Genomic DNA, 23580 nt, shown 5'->3' with positions numbered 1-23580 from the left:
TAGGATGGTTAAGGAGTTAGAAATGAAAAGACGCATATCTGTTTTGGGTCAAATCTGCAACGAATGGGATGTTAAGGTCTTTGTGAATGAGTTTATTTGTAACGTAATAAGGAGCATCAAGGATTTTACGTAGAATTTTGGATTGTAATGATTGGATGCGGGAAGAATTTGATGGTTTGATGGAGCCCCAGAGCTCAATTCCATATGTCCAAATTGATCTGATTATCGTATTGTATACTAATATTTTGTAGTGAATGGGAAGTTTAGAGCGTTTGTCAAGTAAGTGTTATAGCAATCGGAATCTACGAGCAGTTTCTTGTCGTTTGAGTCTTGTGTGTGGATTCCAAGTAATTCTCTTGTCAAGATGGAGTCCTAAGTATCGAATCTGTTCAACAGGCGTTAGTGGAGTATTAAACCCCTAATTTAAAGTAGCTTCATGGCTTTTCAATCTTTTTACCAGATTCTGTAGCAGTGTGTCAGTCTCACCAGTAGCTTTGGGTGTCCAGCAAGTGTTCCGCGAGCATTTTCCTTATTGCTTCTTAATTATGTCAGTCATGGTACGTTTAAGTTCTCGCGGAATTCCTTGTTATATAGTAAATCGGTGATGTAAAAGTGACAGGGAGTGATGTAATTAAGGAATTTTAACTCAAATATTTCAACGATCCGCGTTCTTACGAATTATCTTTTATTTCTCACTCTTGATTTCTTCCGATTGAACACTTATTCAAGTTAATTTAATGCAAAGCAAAAATATACTTTCTAGAAATTTTTTTATTTTTTATCTCGATTGGACTGATTCTTTATATTATTTCCATTGCTTTGTAATATATTTATTTTCAATATCAATTTTTAATGTATTGTTGCATGATACCTTGTCCAAGAAACAAATCGCAAAAAACAAAAAAAAATTATTTTATTACAAAAGTAACCAAAATATTTACAACAAATTCAAAGTAATCACAAAAGAACTGTTTTTCTTTCACACACATCTGAAAAACAAAATCGTTCCCGAACGGACCGATCAAATTGATCGGTTATCTATCGATAGATAACCGATCGTTTCTCTTCCTTACGAGGTAACCTCGCTACAGTATTGTAGTGCATGTTTTGCACTAAATGTTCCGACTGTCTTGTGTAAGAAGAGAACTATTCCTTCTCCAGGGAGTTTATCTACGAGTTGGAGTAGGTGGGCCCCAGTAACTTCACGTTGGCTAGATCAAACGACATCAGAGTGCCACCAGAGGAAGAAAAAGTTGAAGAAGGGAGAAAAAGGCTTTTTTATTAGATTTCAAGAAATATATAATCTTTCATTTATGTTCATAGTTTAAGAGAAATTCTTTATCAATCCTCTTATGGCCCAATGTAGAGAAGGGGACATTTACTAAATTTCTTCTTAACATTAAAAGTCTTGGGTAATAAATTATAATGCTGAGGCCGGTTGCACCATTCTCCGATAAAATTAAGATTTTTAAAGAGTTCAGTAAAACTCCGGTAACGTAGCGACCTATTTCTTCTCTACAGTTTTGTTAACCTGGTTACAAAGTTTACCTGAAACTGAAATAAATTACGTTAGTTCTCGTTGGTGTTCTAGAAAATTCAAATCAAATGCTTTAAATTCATGATTATTGCGTTTTTATTAAAGTTTTAAGTAACATTTATCTTAAAAATATATTATAGTTTTATATATTTTGGGTCCCTCTGTCGCAAATGCAACAGAGAGCCGGAAACACCAGTACATGTGCTGGGGAAATGTCCCAACAACTCCCTCCTCATAACACGCCCACATGATAGAGTGAAATACGAGTTAATGAGGCTCCTAAAAGAAAGAGATTTTGCCTTCTTTGTTGAGGTCTACTGTGTAGATACAAATGGGTCCACAAGATATGCGGATATAGTTGCTTTTCCTAATTAGGGGTAGTCGGCAATCATTCTAGATCCCACCGTAAGATATGAAAATAACGACTTTGACCAGACAAATAAGGTAGATAAGGAAATCTACGATAAATGTATCCCTTTCCTCAAGGAGAAGTTCCGTGAGGGCTTCGGAGAACGAGACTTTAACGTGAGAGCCCGTGGAACGATTCCCAGCACAACTAGGAGCTTCATGGAGGAGCTTGAGGTCGATGTCCAGGACGTGGCTAGGTTGACAGAAAATATAATACTTGACTCCCTGGGAATCATCCACCACCACATGCATGGAAATTAATGAGTGGGGGAGTTATCCAGAGGAGGGATGGTATGCATGCATCGCATATCTAATTTGTTGTTTTATTTATTACTTTATTATGTTTAATATTTTAATATTTGTTATCCATCTAATTCCTCTCGAATCCAATCCTTACAGTCCAAAATCCTTAATAAAATTCTTAATGCTCCTTACTTTGTCACAAATCACATCATCCATTAGGACCTCAATGTCCCCTATGTTGCCGATTTGGCCAGAACCAGATACCAATCCTTCCATAATAAACTTCCCAACCACCCAAACTAACTCGCTTCTAACTTAGCTTCTCCTTCACTACCTAATAATCCTCCTAGACGTCTGAAAAGAAGATGGCCTCGAGATCTCCTCCTTTAGAAATGTTTTTGGAGTTCTATCAATGGGTAGATTCTCCACATGTTTTTATCATGTCATAATATCACTTACAGCAATTTTAATTGGTGTGTATATATGTATACAGTTGTAAATATCAATAAATAAACTATTAAAAAAAATATATTTGTTATATAGGGGAATTTGTTGATAAAATTAAATAAGGGTTGTGAAATGGAAGGGAAAGAAAAAAAGGAATAAATTGAAAAACTTAGTTTGTAGACTGGTATTAATTGTAAAAGAAAACTGTGGAGAAAACAAAAAGTCATCTTTCTATTATATTATATCATATAGAAATATGTAATTTATACATGTCCGATCACCGATTGATCGGTATGCTGTGTATTGTGGCAACCCGATGTATTTGGGCAGCATGAATGAATTTCTTTCTCTTCTCTACCATAAAACCATAAAAAATGTTAATCAACTAATCATAATTTATTAGAACAAATAATGAAATTTATTTTTCAATTTATTCCATATCACATTAACAGGAACGAATCATTATTATTAAAACAGCCAATAATAATGAATCAAAGTGCTGCGTTTTATGTAAACCCAACTAACTTAGGTTTATGTAAAATAAATAGAAAACTTGGAAAATTGGCTTGATTTCATTATGTTTTCTCACCAATGCAATTACATTGAAATCTTGCTTCATAATGAATAAGAGAAGTCTAGAGTTGAGGAAATTATCTCTTAATTGCTAAAAAAATATATAGCGTTATCGAAAATAAAAAAATTGACAGTTACATCCAAACAACAATTAGACTCCATTAAGAACGTCTTATAATTTAAGAAATAAGTTCAAAAATATGAAGAAGGCTACAAAAAAATGTTCTTCCAACAAGCAGTAATTGGCCAACACTGGCTGAAAAAACATTTAATCAAAAAGAAAATGATTTAATTAAAATTCTTAGGGCTGAGGTTTGACAGTCGAAATTGTTAAACCTTAAAATTGTTAAACTTCATCCGTCCACTATAAAAAAATATTTGGTCCAAGACGGAATACTTTTTTCATTATTGCCTGAACAAATAATTCTTTGAAGAACTCATCGCCAATCAAATCGTCTATCTCAAGAAAATTAATATCATTCATCATCAAAAAGGAACGGAATAATACAATACACCATCGCTAGATAACAGATCTATCTGAAACTATGGAAGGTTCCATGTATGGATATTTACTTTAACGTAGATTTGCTATAAATCTCAGTTTAAACGACTATCATTGGCCAGTAAAGTTTACCACCAGATTTAAAGGTTAACTATTCTGGTGCAACGGATACTTATTGATTTTAGCAGAGATTTTACTAATCCTAGTTTAAACTATGATGGTGCAACCGGCCCTGAAAATAATAAAAATTTCATGAAAAATGTGAGATAATTAGTTAATAATTAGTAGTTACTTAGAATTGTCATAATTGAGACGAAGCTTGAGTTGAACGTTTTTCCTTTCGCTAGTGCTGGAGCAAGCACTGACCTCCTCGAGGATCCTCACTTCCAGCTTGATGCCGAAGAGACAGTCTGCGATCTCCAGAAGTTGTCCTGGAACAAAGACGTCCCTGCTCACATGAGAACCTGAATCCAACCACTGAACCGATAATTAGTTAAGCCCAGAAGTCCCATGTGACCTACCGCGTGTAGGACAGTTGTGTTAGCACTGCAACTTCCTCTAATGGGAGACAGATCATTAAAGGTTCGTTCCAAATAGCTAACCGCAACGCCGCGTCATTGGTACCAACTTTGATCAAACTAAGTCTCACTAATTAAGTCCTTGCTATATAAACTTTTACAATAGCTACTTGATCAAATACTTCGTCCTATAATAAGTATCCCTCTGCAAATACCATATATCACTCCGAATTAATTAACTGAAGTTATCCATTTACTAGTTTCTAAAATCCAAATTAAAACCAGAAACAGCTATTCTAATTTTTAAAACAATACTCAGGCCACTGCTGATGCATGGCTGTGAAGACTGGGGAGCGGCATCCTTTACGAAAAGGAACAAATTACAATATTTTCAAAATAAAGTCGTAAGGATTGCAATGGATCTTCTAGGTTTGTAAGAAGCAGCCAATTGCACCGGGAATTACAAATGCAGACAATAGAGGATTACATAAAAAAAAGGTAACTCCCAGTTACTAACAGTTAAAGGAGCAGAGACCTATAACTTGGGAAACCCAACCTCTACCCGAAGACTGAAGCCCAGGCTGCTACAGGACATCCTTATATATGTAACCGAAAACCTTTTGCTTAGAGCAGGACACCTATCGTACCAATAGGAGGTATAGTTAATGTTTTGTTTTTTAATATTATTAAATATGAAGTGACGTTTTTGTTTTACTGTTTTATTCTAACGAATGTGGATAGTCCAGCTTGGGTATATTGTTTATAATTAATTTATATAAACGATCTTTAAATCATCATTTTTGTAAAATTACTACAATTGATTATCTATTTCATGTATTTCACAGGCTAACTCTATTTATACGGGGGTTGCCCCATAAACGAATAAACAGATTATTATTATTATTACTATTATTCAGTTTTTCTCGCTATTGTGGGTAATAATATCCGACATGTCTTTTCATTCCCGATTAAGCAAACAACACTCGTTTCAAACTTCATCTTTCTCCATTTTGGTTATGGTAGTTAAATGTTCGGAGGTTATTGGTTCTCATTAGAAAATACACTCAACAGACTCTAAAAATATGATAAGTATTTCTTTATGATGTTTCTGATACTTTCTGTTAAAATCTCTATTCCTCCATTGGCCTATAGTTCTTTATCAGCTACGAATTCTAGTGTATTTTTAAATATATACACTTATTAATTTTATTATTTATTTATCATTTTTCATATGTTTTCAGGGGTGACGGTAGCAGCGTGGTAACCTGCCTGTCTGGCAACCCAAAGGTTGCAAGTTCGAGTTCCCGGCCTATCCGGGATTTTTTCAAGCATATAATTATGCAATACTCAATCAGTTTCACGAAATCTTCTAAATAGCGATAGTGACCGAGTTTTTACGACAGAAGCACATCCAGTTCTTCCAATCACTGAAGAATTCCACCAGATATAATTTTAGTGTTAGATATTACGTTAGAGTTTTAGTTTTAATGAATGCAATCATTATAAATGACGCAGTAAGAGGGCTGCTTTGGGATCTCGAAGGGCCTTGCTCTTCTCATGTGTAGGAGTGGCTCAGGGATCCTTAAGTGCAGATTGTATATAATTTATTTTACTTAGTTTGACTATGTTTATTTTATTTATTTATCTGTTTATATACTCATAGAGATTTTATTTTTATATTTATATCTTTATTTTATTTTTTTTTTATGAAAGTGCACAATTTCCTCTATTATTCATTGCTCAAGTTTGTGGCAGATTGTAATATAATCAATAAATAAAGTAATTAATTTTTAAAAAATTGTTAAAAAGGCCGCTTTTAAGAAACCTCAATGTTATCTCAGTACAGCTCATACATTGCCCTGTTGCCTGGCAGAAAAGTTGTAACATCAAACAGATATACATTTGTATTTTGTTATACTCTCTGTAAAAGGGACTCTTAAAATAAAAAATAAAAAATATTATTCCCTAAAAATGTATATCCATCCTCGTTCCTAAAACCGTTAGGATAATAAATATATTTTTCTTAGGACCAGAAATTTGAATACTGCTTGTTGTTTCTTCAAAGCTCAGTCATTTTAAGAACTTGAAATCTAAACTTTTTTTCCGTCCTAGAATAAAGATTCCTTCTCTTTCATTATATTTTATTCTTACATATTGAAACTGAAATAATTTTAAAACTTCATACTCCAAAATATCATAAGTCTTATAGTTAGGTTGATAATAAGGTAAGATGCATTTAAAAAAAAATAACTATAAACAATGTTGTTATAACTCCTTGAACTAACCTACGAAATAGTCTTTAAAACCCTCCCTTGAACTCCTGTATACTAGAACAGCCCCCGATGGATCCTTTTCGCTCAAGTACATCGAAGGAGAGTCCATTCTGGGATACGTGAACTGCATCTGAAGGTGGATGTTATCAACGTTCTCCAGAAAATCAGTGAAGTTCCTTCCAGTGGCTCTTATCACCTCATCGTATCTGTAACCATTTGTACAAGTTAAAATAAAACGGCAATAATATTATTACACAAAGATCATGAAAAAAATTGAACATAATTTTTTTTTCCATCTGCCACAAATTAATGGCATCAAGTATTACTGTTCAAATATTCATTCACAAAATACAAACAGAAATATCATAACAAAAGAAAAATAACAGAAATTTTTTTTTTTAAATGTAAATAAGAAAAATATATACTCACTGAATTAAAAGAAAAAAATAATAATAATAAAGGAATATATCAATAAGAGAAAATATTATCATGATTTATATAAATAAAAATATGAATCTATATTGAAAAATATAATAAAATAAAATTGATCGAATGAAAAAATAATAATTTATGTACAAGAAAAATTAAATTAAATTAAGTAGCAATATAATAAATACACATTCTCACAGATATACAATATTTACATTCTGCCAGGGGAATTCTAAGCAAAGCCTTACAATCCTCGTGTGGACGGCAAAGCACAAGGCTCTAAGAGATCCCAGTGCTTCTTTCCCATTTCATTATAGATGTATCAAATTATTGGAAATACTACAACTTTTATACTGTTCACATTTGCGATTAAATGCACACTTTTACAGATAATTTCATTAATTAGTTGAAGTTTCCTTCAAGGGGCGTGGACCTAATCCGCACCCGTTCCCGTCTTAGAAGAGTAGTGTGTGCCCTCCCCCCTAGTAGTTCGTGTTTGGTTTATAGTGATAGATTAAAAAATTAATAAAAAATATGGTAGGGGGAAACTAGAAGAGGAAAGAAGTTACATTTTAACCTATTCTGACCATGGTGAGGGGTCAAGTTTTTCATATTGTGGGACCGCCACATAAGAAAAAAGTCGACGTTCCTAGAACCGGCGCAACGCCCGTAGATCTCAGAACAATAGACAGGTCCAACCAACAGAGCTACGGACAGCCCTGTAATGTTTTTTAAATCCTGGTAAAAGTTTCCTTATATAAATTAAGTTCATTCATCATATGTAAGTTTAATGATAGATATAATATACACGTACGGTGAGGACATTATATTTATCATAAATACAATCAAAATTGATTCAAGACATATAAATGTCGTCTTTAACAATAAATAAATAATCATTAAGTTTTAAAGTTCCGATTCATCTATTCCCCTCTTGTTTCAGAAGAACCACCGTAATTTTTGTTTGTTTTTTATTATTAACTACTAAAACTAAATCTATTTACTAGTCCGAGCAATCAGTAACTGCTTTCTCAGAAAGGTTCATTAACAAACTCTTAACTCACTCCTGTTTGAGCGAAATGGACATATTCCTCGGAAACGTAACCCTGCCTGGGATCCAGCACAGACTGCAGCTCCTCCAACAGTATTATATTACTAGGACAGAGCTCGGTCCTGAATAAGGTTTTATCATCTCTCTATCTCTCCATCTCCCTCTCCCTCTCCCTCCCTCTTCCTCTCTCCTCCCCCTCACTCTCTCCCAAATACAGATTATTGATACTAAAAAGACAAAGATAGCAGACTCACCCAAAGTTGGAGAAGAACCTAACGAAGCACCTGCCAAAGTGGGTCATGTATCCTTCGAAAGTCTCGCGACCAATCACCTTTGCCGCCGCCCTGGCTAGATCTCCTATCAGTCGGTCCGGGTAGATCTGGAACGTGTTGAAGACGCGGTACTCGCAGTCCGCCGCCGCAGTCACCGCCAACCAAATCTCTTCTCCATGATCGCTCTGGAAATAATTTTTGTACTTGAATTAATGGTCCAGTGTTATGGAAAAGATAAGAAAGAAAGATCTTGATATAACGAACCTGATGGGTTGTGATGATAATTAATTTTAGTTCATTTCGGACAGTCAAGAGTAAATGTCATGACAATTTTCGTTTAGACAATAGCTAGAAAATATATATGTACACTTGAGAAGAGGGGGTAGGAAGATCATGGAAAAAGGGGAAGGGGGTTGAACCAATCAGATAATTTAGGAAACCAGGCGGGGCCTAGAGATCCTATGAAATTATAAATGAATATCTATGAGGGAGGGAAGGCGTGTCTAGGGTGTGTTCTTTTGTCAGGCTATTCCTAGAAATAGTATAATCTACTCCAGGTTTGGGTTACACAAGAGTATCCGGAACAAATGGAAGACAAAAGCCTTCAGGACTCTGGGTCCTTCTTAGAAACAAGTTATTTATGGGGTTCCTTCTCTTATAGAAATTTTAAGTATACAATGCAGACATATGCAACCATACATTAATTGTTTAAATAATAATATCAGTCCCTTGTCTTGTATAGCCAAATATCACGACAGACCATCCTTGGAACTTCCATGATAGTTAATGCTGTAATTACAATTACTATACAGTTTCCACTATTGCAGTAGCTGCGGCAGTTCTTGTGGAACTAAAGTGTTAACGGGGAAATAGGAATATCAAGAAAATGTATTATTTTTCGTCTTTTTTTTTTTTTTTTTTTTTTATTAACTAAATATGCTTTGTAAAGACTAGTTGCAATTTGAACTCGAATTTTCTTGTACCATAATTGAAAATGTTTAATTTCAAAAATTAAAATTTACTTAGGTATAAATCTTTGGCTATTTGGTATTTTCTAATGATACGAGGACTTACTAATAGTAAACTCAATGATTAGAGCCAACTACCTAGTAATTTGAGTAATGTAAAAACAACCTCAAAGTTTAAAAATTTGATATGCCTCATCTGAATGACCCTAATATGTTTTCTTAACTCATAATCCAGAATCATGCAGCTTCCGTTCGTCAGCCATCACTAGTAAACTAAATTAACAATGCACTTCAGTTATAAACAAAATTTATTGCGTTAAGTCACAATAATAGACAAACTTACTGTCCAAACAGGTGCGGATTAAGCGATAAGCGGACTAAGGGAGCGGGTAGAGGGCCCTAGATATCAAATGACCTCAGAGGGCTTAAAGGTCTTGAAAGCTTTTACCTTAATGATTTTGAATTTGACTGAATAGGTTTAAAAAACCATCCATAAAATAACTGGACAAATCTAAAAACAAAATTGTTCCAGGTAACCTAAGATAACCGAAAGCTTGAATTGGAGAGGCAAATGTAGGCATTAGTAGCACCCCATGTGGCCAACAACCAAAACTCACCTCCTCTAGCGCTCTCTGTGGTGATAAAAAGCAACCAAGGATGAGAGAGCCATCTTGTCTTCAACCAGAAGCAGCAATTCTTCTATGTTCACTCATCAGGAAAATCTACCATGGGTGAGTAGAATTTTTAGAGTTCTTCCCAGAAGCAGAGGAGAGAGAGGCATAGGAATGCGGAGGCAAGAAAGAAGCATGGAGTAAGTCCACCTAGCAATATTTAACATCAACATCATCATCAACATCCACATTACATCTACAGTTTTCCATAGCCCAGTTATTCTAAATTAATTAACCCTTTTAACCATAAATGTTTTATTTCAGTCACCTCCTACACCACTTGTAATTAATATAATATAATTTTATTTTCATTCAATCATGTTTTATTTTTCAATTATACAGTCCAATAAAATCCAACCAATCGTGAATGCGTGCCTGGCATTCAGTTTAAACCATACTTTATACTTCATATTTAATTTATGATGGTGAGTTCATAGTTGATCGTGGATTAATATAAGAGAAGATGATTAGGGTTGCGGTCACTGAACAACACAAATAAGTGAAGACCTACTTATTAGTGCCAACGTTTCGGCCAGAATTTCAAGCCTTCATCAGGGAACAAAAAACAATATAAGAACCATTATGAATAAAAGGAATGATTAGAATATAAGAAAACAACTAACATTTTAGATATATAATGCTGAAAGACATGAAAGAAATGTATAGACTAAGTATTATAAGAAGAAAAAGGCTGGATGAGAAGAGTAATATTAAAATTAACTATGAGGAAAGAGCAAATAATAAAATACATATAAAAACTAGTTAATTCCTTAATACTCTAATTTAACCTAAGCAATTTTATCACTCATCACTGTACTTGTTATTAGTTTGTATTGTAGTCATTTATATTTTACATTGGAGAAGAGGATTGTCAGGGGGTTTAGTCAGCAGAAAAAACAGAAAGAACAAAATTATTTATTTTTGCCGATGTTTCAACCTGGTTTTTAGGTCTTCATCAGGGCTACAAAAACAAAAAACAAAAAGAGATAACAACTATCATTCAGAGAAAAAATTAACAAAATAAAATAAATAATAGACTATCAAATTTGGAAATATACATAACAATGAAATGAAAATAAAAACTAGCTGATTAATAACTATGGAAAAAGACAGTAGTAGATTAATTAATTAATAGATAAAATTATTATTTATATACACATAAATGTGAGTAATAAATAAATGATACAGTGGGTAAGAATGTTATATTGATGAGTAACATTAAAAACCTTTTAATTATATAGATGAGTACTAAAAATTAGTAAATTAATAATAGGGCGTATATAAAAACAATATGTTATAAGGAAAAAACCAGGGAGAAGAAGAAATATATGGAGAATAGGGAATAAAGAAAGTAAGAAATACCAGAGAAAGAACCGACAGTTATAGGAAGAAAATTCTGGCTAAACTGTTTTAAATTGCAACAAATGCCGCTATAGTGCAGGTCGGCAAAAGACTAATAAAAAAATTAATAAGAGAGTAAAAAACATAGAAAGGATTAAAATGTAAAATTATGAAAGCCCAGAAATTATGAGAGTATTTAAAAACAACGTTATAAAAAAGAAGAAGAAATATGGAGAATAAGAAATGATAGTACAATAGCCCAATAGGAGAAAAAAAGGCAGTTATTTCACCCCAGTTTTTGATTACTTAATTGAAAACTAGGTATAATTATTAGTCGAAATTGATGAGTCTGCCAACTATAGGTAGGGGGAATAAAAAAAAATGCGGCTGTTTCAAAACGTTAAAAATAATTAATTTTCCATTTGGAGCTCTATACTTTCAATCTTTACCACTACCAACAACAATAGAAATTCTAAGAGAACATCATTTAAAGAAGAGTAAATTTGCTGAAATATTAGCCCTAAAAGAGATAGAAATATTTACGCTCAATAGTTCTCGAGATACAGCTTTTTAAAAAGCAATAATTCATAAAAATGTTGTATGAAACGTTCCCAAAATAAATTCACTAACTACTGAGTTTTTCAGAGTATTTCTTATAAAATGTTGCTTTTTAAAAAACTATATCTCGGTAACTATTTAACGTAAAAAATTCTATTATGGCTCATATTTTTGAATATTTACTCTCCTTTAAATGAGGGTATTCTCCTATTCGGTTTTCTAGTTTTGTTTTAAGTTTAACGTTTTGAACGTTTTAAGGTTAACCATTTTTTATTCTTAACTATACTTTGAAGACTCGTCAATTTTTACTAGTCATTATTTATAGATTTTATTATTAATTAGTAATTATTGCAATAACTGACTTTGTGCTCCTCTTGCGCTCCTGTACTATTAGTTCAGTTATCACATTTATAAAAAGTAGCAAGGAAATAATTATTAGTGATATTATTCATTTTTGTTCGGCTTCTTCTTATTATTTATTTATTTTATTTTATTTTTTTACATTACAGATTCATGAAATAACAAGTTCTTATGACGTATCATTATTCTGAAAAATAACTTTTTTTTGGAATTGACTATAAAATGTAACAAGACTTAGGCTACTTTATACCAAAACCTAAATTTCCTCATAAGATAAGATGTACTCAAAGCTATGTTGACCAAGATGAAAGGACGAAGGACTGACCACGTGTAGGGGGGCAAACATCCAATGTTACTACTCCTGCCTAATTGTGTTTGCTACCTGGCCCTTGAGATTATTGCAGCCTCTGTCTCTTGTTAACTTATAGCCAACTAGATATCAACATAGAGCTCATATCCTCCTCATATCGCTTCTGGAGTTCTCACTATTTGCCGCTCAGGATGAGTAATATTCTAACCAAAGGCGGGCTTTCTTTTTTTAATACTCGGCCAAAATTAAAATAGTTTCAAAAAAAGCAGGCTGATGTCTCCCATCTTTCGACACCACCCTTTTCAGATCACCTTTTAATTTTGCTATATTTTTTATTTTAACAGTTTATCACAAATATCAAATTAAGATGGTCCAAGTGCTGTAAAAAAAAAAAAAAAAATAGTAATCAAACTATTTAATGTGAGCCACTTTTCAGGGTTAAAAAATATACAAACAATTAATATAATGTATCAAAGAAAGAAAACAGATAACATGAAACTAAGTAAATTAGGGTGTGGCAGCTGATAATAAAGCAAATCTTGATAGTATGACAGCAAAAGTCATAGTGGCTGCGATAGGTAAAATGTAATTGGTAGGTTTAGTAATTAATATCATGATTGAGTAGAAAGAACGATTAACTCCAATTTTAATAATTTTATAAAAATACTTTTATTAATATTTCTCGTGGTAATACTTTGCAAAATTATGGCAGAAATATACAAATAATTTTATTATAACCTAGATTCTTCTCTTAATCAGTTATTCAATACTAGATTATTATAGTATCAATATTGAAAATAGAAGTAATGATTTTATGGATTTAATCAGGAACTGGCATAACCTAACTCTCCTTCAAAGCAAAAGTGAAGCTTAATAGGCCACACCCACGAAAAGAAGGCTTACGTATTTAATAGAAATTCCTGCCATTGTAATCTAAACTGAAACAGAAAGCAGCCAGTGATTGGATAGTAGTCTTGTTCTATTCCTCTACCACGCCCCTGAAAGGCACACCCGTCTTTTTGGCTTCTGTTTTCTATAAATATAAAAGTAAGATGGTCCGGGTTTATTCGAAAAAAAAACTCAAACAGTAATTACACAATTTAATCTGAGCCAACGTTTCATACAAAACTGCAAGACTAAAAAAGATAAAAACTAAAATAATATATGAAAGAAAGAGAATAGATAACATGAAATAAAAGTAAACTAGAGTGTGGCTAAATATAAAATATATGAAAATGAACAAAGTAAATTAAATTAATATTTACAGTGAAAAGTATAATTAAAAAAGAATTTTTAGAAAAAAGTATTAGCCAATTGATGAATACGGAAATAATAACAAATAAAAAATAGATAAAAATATAAAATACAGAAAACCACTAAAATACGGAAATAAGGGAAATTAATAGGACATTCACCTAACTGAATGGAAGTTCCCTCCATCAGTCCATTCTTGTGTTTACTTTCATACAAGGATCATCTTAATTCATTAAATTTTGCTTTTCAAACACTCATAAATTTTTTTCCTCAAATAACACAAACTTTGGAGCTCAATTTCACCATGAGAAAGCTTTTTATAATAACCATTTCTAGTCATTTTGATATCGTTATTCCTGTCTTCAAGGGGACAGCAAAAGGGATGTTTTGCGAAAGTAAAATACTACAAAATTCGGATAAGAACCTCTACTTGATAATAGTAAAAGAGTCGGGGAGAAAAAAGGGCAGTTATTGCACTCTAATTTTTTATTACTCCCTATTCCTAGTGAGCATCCAGGCAAACATATGCCATCATTGTTGACACTGCCTTCAGCGGACCCAGCAACCATTCTTATAATGACATCCCGGCAAAACAAGAAAATCAAATAGCCGGTATATGTACATATCATTTTTCTATTGTATATATTTGTAAATGCTTATTTCTTTGTTCCAGGAGATAAGAAAAAAATATATAATTTTTGATTACTTTAATAAAAAGTATGCATAATTACTAGCCTAAATTGATGAGTCCGCCAAGTATAGGTAGGGATAATAAAAATGGAGGCTGTTTCAAAACGTTAAAAAAAAATAATTTTTCATTCGGAGCTCTATATTTTTAAAACTACCAACACTAGAAAACCTAAAAGAAAACATCTTTTAAAGTAGAGTACATTTGATAAAATATGAGCCCTTATAGAGCTATTTACGTTCAATAGTTTTCGATATATATAAACATTTCATAAAAAATTAAAAAAAAAAAAAAAAATACAGAATTAATTTTGAGAAATAAATAAATATATTTCAGGAGCCATAAGATGTATAGAGCCAGCACTCAAATTAAAGAAAGTCAGACTTGCTATAAAGTAGTTCATAGCCTTTATCTTCTAAGGAGGATTATTTTTTATGATATTTAACAAAACAAATTCACAAAATGTTTATTTCTAGTTGTTCGGATAAAGTTTTTAATTTCTGTAAAAATCTCAGAAATCATAAAACGTATATATGCCTGCCAGAACTCAAAATAAAGTTAATTTAACTTATTTTAAAGTAGTTTACGACACTTATCTTCGTAAGGGTAGTAGTTTTATGATATTCACATATGAATATAACTTTTGCATGACATTTTGGCTGAACTACTACAACTCAATTTATTTTAACAAATATTATAAAAACTACGGCTCCTACAAAGATAAACATCATAAACTACTTTATAGCACATTAAACTAGCAATAATTTGAGTGCTAATACAATAAATAAAAATTGTGAAATGGAAAGAAATGTAGAAATGGAAGGAACAAGAAAGGGAAAGAAAAAATAAATGAATTGAAATATTTGTATTTAGTATGCAGACTGGAATTGATTGTAAAAGGAAACTGTGGGGAAAAAAATGTTTTCTTTCATTTTTTATTATATCATGTAAATATGTGTAATTTATAAAGTATATGTCCGATCACGGATTAATTAGTATACTGTGTAATGCAGCAACCCGATGTATTTGGCCGGCATGGATGAATAAAGCATTTCTTTCTCTTCTCAAAATAAATTCACAAACTTCAAATTTTTCAGGTATTTTTTTTTTTATGAAATTTTGCTTTTAAAAAAGCTGTATCTCGAGAACTATTGAACGTGAAATAGCTCTATTAGGGCTTATATTTTAGAAAATTTACTCTGCTTTAATTTATTTTCTCTTTTTCTACTGTTGTTGGTAGTTTTAAAGATATACAGCTCCGAGTGAAAAATTAATGTTTTGAAACAGCCGCCATTTTTTATTTTCAACTCATCAATTTTGACTAGTAATTATACATAGTTTTCTTTTTATGTATCCTATATCTTATAGTTCGTCTGTTTTATCATTATAATTTCTTTTACTCTTTATAATTTCTTTACTCTTTCCCAAAATTTAATATATTAGAAAACAGATCAATAAGTTTACGATAAACAAGAAAGCGGCATGTTGTAGTTTTGTTTTTCGGTGTACGAAGACTTCTATAGATCACCAATATATCATAGTAGGAACGAGAAGTTTGAGATGTATTCTGTACTTATCAACCTTGACTAGTAATTATAAATAGTATTTATTAAAGTTATCAGAAATTGAGGTGAAATAACTGCTTTTTTCCTCTTGGAAATAAATTGCTTTTTTGTACTATAAGGTCCCAAGATATTAAAGAAGGGTTCTGTTTACTTTCTCAGGAAGGAAGGTAAACAGCTACAGCTATGATCCACATAAAACTGCCATAGTTTCAAAAATCAATTTTCATACCATAACGTTTCGTTAGTTACAACGTTGTCTCACGATGATGTAGTTCCAAAACAAATTAAATTTGTAATGGTACAACTAAGAACCTATAGTTTCTATTCCCAAATATAATATAATTGGAAAAAGATTAATCTCTTGTGACACTATTAGAAAATAATATGAAAATATATTCAACAACATAGATAAATTTATAATCTTAAATACTTCCTTGAACTGGTTAACGTTGTTTAAATAAATAATTCTCCCCTGGTCAATTCAACAATTTTTTTAATTAGTCAATTTTCACATTAAAACAAAAATTAAAATTATTTATCAATTAAAATTATTACAAAGTCACTTATTTGTTTAAATTTATCACATCATTTATGTTGAAATTGTTGAATTGGCCTAGGCAGAATAGCCTGCATGAAGTTGTGTTTTTAAATTATTTAGTCCTAAAATTGTATTAAGATTGTTCCTGAGGATGGCCAAATTGGCCGAAACGTCGGACTTGTAAAGAAAAGAAAATATTTTGAGACTATAATGGATAAATTTTAAATTATTTATTTAAACAACATAGATAAAATTAATGAATATTAACGTTTAAAAAAATGTTAATGATTAAAAAAAAATAGAGCAGGCTAAGAACCGGATGTCAATTAAAGTTGAACAGAAATAAATTGCATAAAAAGATAGAAAGCTGAAATAAAGAAAACATAAGCACCCAGAATAGTTTTTAAATTTTTTTTTTTTTTTTTTTTATTTCATTTGTAACTAATACTCATTTTTAATTATATTATAAAGATGTTTCATTAATTATTTCCTAAAATAAAATATGAAATGTTGACCTATCAACCAAGTAATCTTATTCTGATTTTTTTTTTTTAAATAATGCTGTGAAGTAACATTTAACATTTGGTAAAGTCAGTTTGTCACAAATGAAAATGTTTTTCTCTTTACTGACATTGAAATGGTTCTTTTTTTTCCTACTATAAGTTTCTATTCTCCAAAGGATAAATGAGATCCCAAAAGAATTACTTTTTTATAATTAAATAGTCTAGGGAAAAAAAAACCATACCCACCTCAAAGGTGACAGTGTCTTTGTACAACGTAAATTTTAAATTTTCAGAGGCATGCTTTGCGGATATTCTTTCCACTCAGTCAATGCAGTTTCTTAAAACTTATTAAAAAATAATATTTATATAAATAATTGTATATTAAATTTTCTAAATATAAACTTTATAAATTAAAAATTTAGATGTATATATACAAAATGTTTTACATTTATTTCCATGTTACAAATCGCGACCCTAATTCCGTAATTCCAAACCACTTAATTTTTCTTTAAAAAAATTTGAAAGAAATCTTGAAGTTTTATATATTTACAAAACGTTGATTAGTTTTAAGAATAAATTGATAATAAATGCGTCAAAGTTAAAATTCCCATAAAACTTTGCCCAACTCTACCTTACGGTGATGGTAACAGTAAGTTTGTCGCGCGTGGGTAGATAATTAATAGTACGACAGTAAATGATTTGTTACATGATCATAGTGGCTGTGAAGATGTTTTGTAATTAAGGTCTCGCTTTAGATGACAGAAAGACTAAATTCGATTTGAACAATTTCAGAAAGTACTTTATTATTATTTCTCATACTAATGCTCTGCAAAAGCATAGTAGAAATATACCAATATAATATTTTACTAAAATTCATATTCTGATCCTAACCATTTATTCAATGCTGCATTGTTATAGAGTCCATATTGAAAATAGTACCAGAAGCCACGTCTACGAAAGGAATAGACCCCGCCTTCTAGTGTCACTCGGCCTGGAAGCGTAGCATATCAATTATACTCCTTCCTCCAAGTAAGCAACCGATAAACTATATTCAGCAGAATTGAGCTACTTTATGAAAAGGTTTTTTCTCAAAATAGTGATATTATAAAGGCCAGAAATATACAGCAGGCTCACCCCCTTGATGTGGAACAATACTTTTCCAAAAGGATGAAAAAGTTATGAGTCGGCTGAATTAATTCCCAAAGGAGTCCTGCCTGTGAAGCAGTATGATTCCTAGCAGTCCATCTCTATCGACACTTTACTTTTAATCACCAAATCAATATCAAATTGCTCAAACCTATAACTGGTCTAAAAAGTCTGGGGCATCCTATACGGAAAGAAAAATATAGTCATCATTCCAAAGTAACGTCCTGAGACTCGCGGTAGTAGATTTCTCATTGTTCATAAAAAAAAAGGTTAAAAAATTCCACTCTCAGATACAGTAGTTAAAGGAACAGTAACTTACACTGTTGTAAATCCAACCACAACCCTTCAGTTTTCAGCACAGGTTGCAGCTAAAAATCCTGCAATAAGCTATGTATTAATTAATTTTTATTTTAATTTATAATTATAATTTTTTTTTCTCAAATTACGTTTTCATTATTAATCACACTGTACCACAACTATTGAAGAGTCAGAAGTGCAGTATTTTGTGAGGAAGTAAGTGATATATAATTATCATAATATAATTATCATATAATATTATATAATTATCATGATATTATAATCATTTAATATCATTATTATTATTTTTATTTATATTTATTCATTCAAGACGTTTATTTAATCTCTACTTCCTTCTTTCCATATTGTTTTTGTTTTAAGTACATCTCCTGTACTTTTTTAACTGTATATTTTACGTATTTTTAAAAAAATTTACTCTTGCCATTGTTACTTTTCTTTTCATTTTTTTTGTATCTTTTTAGCCCTGATGAAGCCTTGCAATGTGGGGCGAAACGTCGGACATTAAAATAGTTTTAAACTATTTGTCCTTTTTTGACCGCAACCCTGACCATGTTCTTATATTTATATCTTTTATTTTCGATTGGAGGAAGGACCGGGTGGTGGTCAATAAATCAAAATAGTAAAAGAAAACTATTTATTGTTAACCAAAGTTTCGCTCCACTTTGCAGGCCTTCGTCAGGGCTGATAATACTGAAGTTCTGCTACCAACTTATTTTCAATTCTCAATTCAACGATAGTCATTCGACACTATTTCGATATGTCTGTTGCTTTTAAAGTAAAATAATAATATAAAATAATTATTCCTGATTAAAAAATTAATATAAAAGAAGAGCTTAAATTCCAAACCTGGATGAAGTGGTGAATACTCTCCAACAGCATTCCATACATGGTTCGAGACAACTGCCTAAGTTCCTTCTTATTTGATAGCCAAGTAAATTTGATTGCTGCTATAATTGAGATGCAAAACCCGAGCGTGATGCTACTCCCAGCGGGCCTTCCCTAATGTGATTGGTCCGCCTCGAACCCTTCTTCTGGCCAATGGCCGCCCGTTAATGGGATAGGGCTGCATTTCCATTTACGAATGAGCTTTGGATAAGTTTGATACGAATTCGTCCAACTCGAATCCGACCGGAGGATCTGATTGCGTTGAATTGCTATTTATATACTCGGGGGACCGGCGGGATCAGAAAAATATTCGCTAGGCGACAGATGGGGCTTATTCGGAAGGCGTATTGGATGTCTCCCTTCGACAGCTTGTCTAATGTAAAACTGTTCATTTGCTAATATCGAATTTTAAATTCATTAATTCCTGCATTCTAATAAATTAATTTAATTATATATATAAATGACTAACCATATTTTTCAAAATATGAATGAGATGGTAGTGGGTACGGTCAAAAAGGAACAAAAAATAGTTTCGCCCCATTTTGTAGGGCTTCATTAGAAATTAAAAAAGACTCAAAACAACTAAACATATTTTGACAATGTAGGATAAGAAACAACTGAAGCAGGGTTAGGAATTATTTAAACATAAGTGAAAAGAAAATTACATAAAATGAACCTAAATAAGATGTACAATAATAAATATATAAAAAATTAGCATAAGCTGTTATAAATAAAATTTAAAATGAACTGGAGACATAATAACGTAAAAATAACTAAATGAAGAAGGAATCAGAATCACCCATCTGTCATGTCTAAAAACATCGAATCAGTTACGAAAAATGATTCAGACAGAGTGGAGAGGAGATGATCATTACAAACGGTTTTACATACAACTGAAATATATAAAAATATGATAATAATAATAACTATTATAATTATATAATAAAAGAAATATAAATATAAATTAATTTGAAAATTCACAACTCACTCTACATCCTGAGTACCTGTTGGCCTTTTTTATAAAAAAGAATCATTTCCCTCTTAATCTTTAATAAAATAACACAAATGTAGAATTTGTAGAAACTTTTTGTTGATTTCAAATAAAAAAAGAGCTGTCTCGTGTTTAACTGAAGCCAGTTAAAACAATTTTAATTTCCTTTATTTTTTCTTTTCGACTATTTGTGTTCAACTCATATTAATGTTTATCATATCAAATATCGTATTTTATTTTTAAATTTAGTACAAAATGCCCCTTAATTTGTCACAAATAATATTATCCATAAAGACCTTAATGTTCCATATGTAACCGATCTACCCCGAACCAGATATCATTCCTTCCATTATAAACTCCCTAACCACCCAAACCCACTACTTTCTAACCTTACTTCCTCTTCCATGACAATCCTCCGAGGCGCCTGAAAAGAAGATGGCCTCAAAACCTTGTAATAGGGGTATTCATGATCTTTATTTTAACATGTTAAAGTGTGTTAAATGGAAAAACTTATGTTAAATGTAGAAATATTTCCTTCTTTTACCAAGATAAAACGATATAACATGTAACATGGCTGAGAGTCTGTTACTAGGTCTGTTAAATGGAGAATGACGTCACGAAACAGACCAGCTGAGTTCTAATTCTTTGGATCTTAACTTAAATTAACAATTCAATGTGCAACCTCGGTCAACGATCAAAAGTTTATTTTATTCAAGAAAAACCTAAAAATTATCGTAAATTTTTCACTTTATACTAAATTTCCAGAAAACTGTCAACAGCACGAAAAACATTTTCCGTCCATTTTTAATGTAGAGTAAATTTTCTAAAATTTGAGGTATTTTTTGATCACCGTATGTTTAATAGCACTTAAAGAGATAAAGCTTTTCTAAAATCAACATTTATTTTCAAAAAACAAGAAATCGCCATTTTTTGTATTTATTTTAACAAACACAAAAACTACAAATCCTGCGAAAAAAATCATTATAAATCAATTTAAAGCTTCAATTGATACTGTACGCCGAATATTTTCTGAGATAGGAAACTTTTCTCAAGATGACTCATTTTCGAGGAATGAAAGATAATGTTAAAATCTTGCCGAAATATTTATTTATGGCTCTTGAATGATAAAAATATTAATCAAATAATTAAATCTTAAGCAATAATTAATATAATTGATCACAAGTATTGGTTAAGTCATATTGCTAATAAAATAATTAATTAATGAAATAAATGTCTTCAAGCCCAAAAAAATTTATTTATTAAACATACCAATAAAATTTAATGGATTATATTAAGATCGAATCTATACAGTATTAACACAACAGAAAAATATACTGTTCGGATGTATTTGAGTTCACACTACTGTTGTATCTTGGGTGTACCTTTTATTTTAATACCTTTATCCTCTTCATTTTTTAATATTTTTTCTGGATCATTTCAAAGCCCATTTTCCCATATTTTTTGTATCCATTAGTTCAAAAGTAAGGGGAATTCTAGTGCTTGAAAATGAGCCAATTTAGCAATCAAGGCCCTTATCATTTGCATTTATTTATGCAATAGAAAACGATTACAATAGAAAAGAAAAAAACATAATTACGATTCAGAGGAATAGACTGGCCAAGACAAGACGTAATGTGAAAATAAGAGGAACTTATCTAGTAAATTATTATTTATGAATAAATTATTAACAGTTGAATATCAATTCAATAAGAGAAATATAATTAATATTAGGTATTTTTTGTATTCCAGAGCCAAAAATAAATATTAGAGATAAGCTTACATAAATCGAAAATAAGTCATCTTGAGAAAAGTTTCATATGTTATGAACTATTAAACTGTATTGGCAAATAAAAGTTTATTAGTACTCAAAATGAAGCTTGTTAGTATTTAGTTGTTATTAGTATATATTTATCTTCTTCGCAGTAGTAGCACTTTTCATGAAAATAAAGTTCCAAAATGGTAATCTCTTTTTATTAGAAATATACCGATTTGGAAAAACTGAATCTCAGATACTATTAAACATGCAGCACTCAGTTAGGGTTCAACTTTTAGCAAATTTACTCTAATTTAAATGTATTTAAATTTAAATATATGTTATAGTTCCCTACAAGTTGACACTATCGGAAAATTCTTAAAATATTTTACAATATTTGTGGTCCTCATTAATAATTAAACAATTCAATAACCATTATTAAAAAATAACAATATACTAGTAATAAGGTTTTAATTAGCCGACAGATTTAACACTATTTTGGTTCTTACCCATAAACTCTTAAATAAAAACATATTAAATAGTATTTAAAATAATCTTTATTCTTATGGTCATATGAGGTCCTATGGAAATTTTTAAATTAAATAAAAAATTACTTATTAATAAAAAAAAAATAATATTCATAAAAAATAATGATAGTTAAAAAAAAAAAGAAGAAATTTTGTATTGTCTTTCTGACAAGAATTTCATTTATTAGAAAACAGGAAAGAAAAGGTTCCTTAAAAACATTAGACAATCCCAAAGCTTTGTGAATTTCAATGATTCATCGGGACAATGTTGTTTAGTATTACTTATTATTTTATTATATTGAAATTATGTTCTTTTTTTTTTTTTTTATGGTAAGCATTACTGAAGAAGCAAATAATACAATTTCATTCGTTCTGTTTAACAGCATATTCGTTCAGTTTACTTAAGCTATAGTGCTACTATTATATGTAGTACTAAGTTAGTTATAATAAATCCATGTATCGGAAACCCATATATAATATTTTAGTAAAGCGTTATCAACAACCAATAATAAACAATTTAAAAAAATAAAATGCATTTATCGAATCAGAAGTTAAAGTCTGGAAAATTTATGAGCAATAAAATAAAAATACAGAAAATGGAGATCACCTTTTAGAAGATAAGCTTTCATACCATACAGTACATATTTTAAGAAACCACTTTACATCTATACAGGTAAAAAGTACATGAAAAGGATTTACAATCTGCAAAATTACATCAAACATCTGAAATGATTTGTTTTATATACTGACAACACTCCAATGCTATAAGGAAAATAATTTTTTTTTTAATATTAATTATTTTATGATATTTTCTAATTTACCATAATAAATCGTTCTAACAAGAAAAGAGAGGTGTAGTACCAGATTTTTCTTTATGAAATAGTTTTCAAATACAAAATTATTAATATTTATGTTCATAAACTTCCAAAATTCTCATTTTTTAACATCTTC

The 23580-nt window shown here is 30.7% G+C and overlaps 1 protein-coding gene across 1 annotated transcript in view; it reads right to left on the bottom strand.

The window, feature by feature from the left end:
• LOC106689993 (soluble guanylate cyclase 89Da) overlaps positions 1–23580 on the bottom strand; it is a 60889-nt gene that overhangs the window by 24898 nt on the left and 12411 nt on the right. The window contains exons 2-4 of the mRNA XM_067053073.1: positions 8236–8456; positions 6514–6707; positions 4003–4141 (exon numbers count right to left, since the gene is read on the bottom strand). Coding sequence (XP_066909174.1) covers positions 4003–4141; positions 6514–6707; positions 8236–8456 — 554 coding nt within the window. The remainder of the gene's footprint in view (positions 1–4002; positions 4142–6513; positions 6708–8235; positions 8457–23580) is intronic.

This window comes from Halyomorpha halys, unplaced genomic scaffold (genome assembly GCF_000696795.3).
Source record: "Halyomorpha halys isolate HHAL.00 unplaced genomic scaffold, Hhal_1.1 Scaffold1541.1, whole genome shotgun sequence".
Lineage (NCBI taxonomy): Eukaryota > Metazoa > Arthropoda > Insecta > Hemiptera > Pentatomidae > Halyomorpha > Halyomorpha halys.
This window is presented reverse-complemented; position numbering and strand designations above follow the sequence as displayed.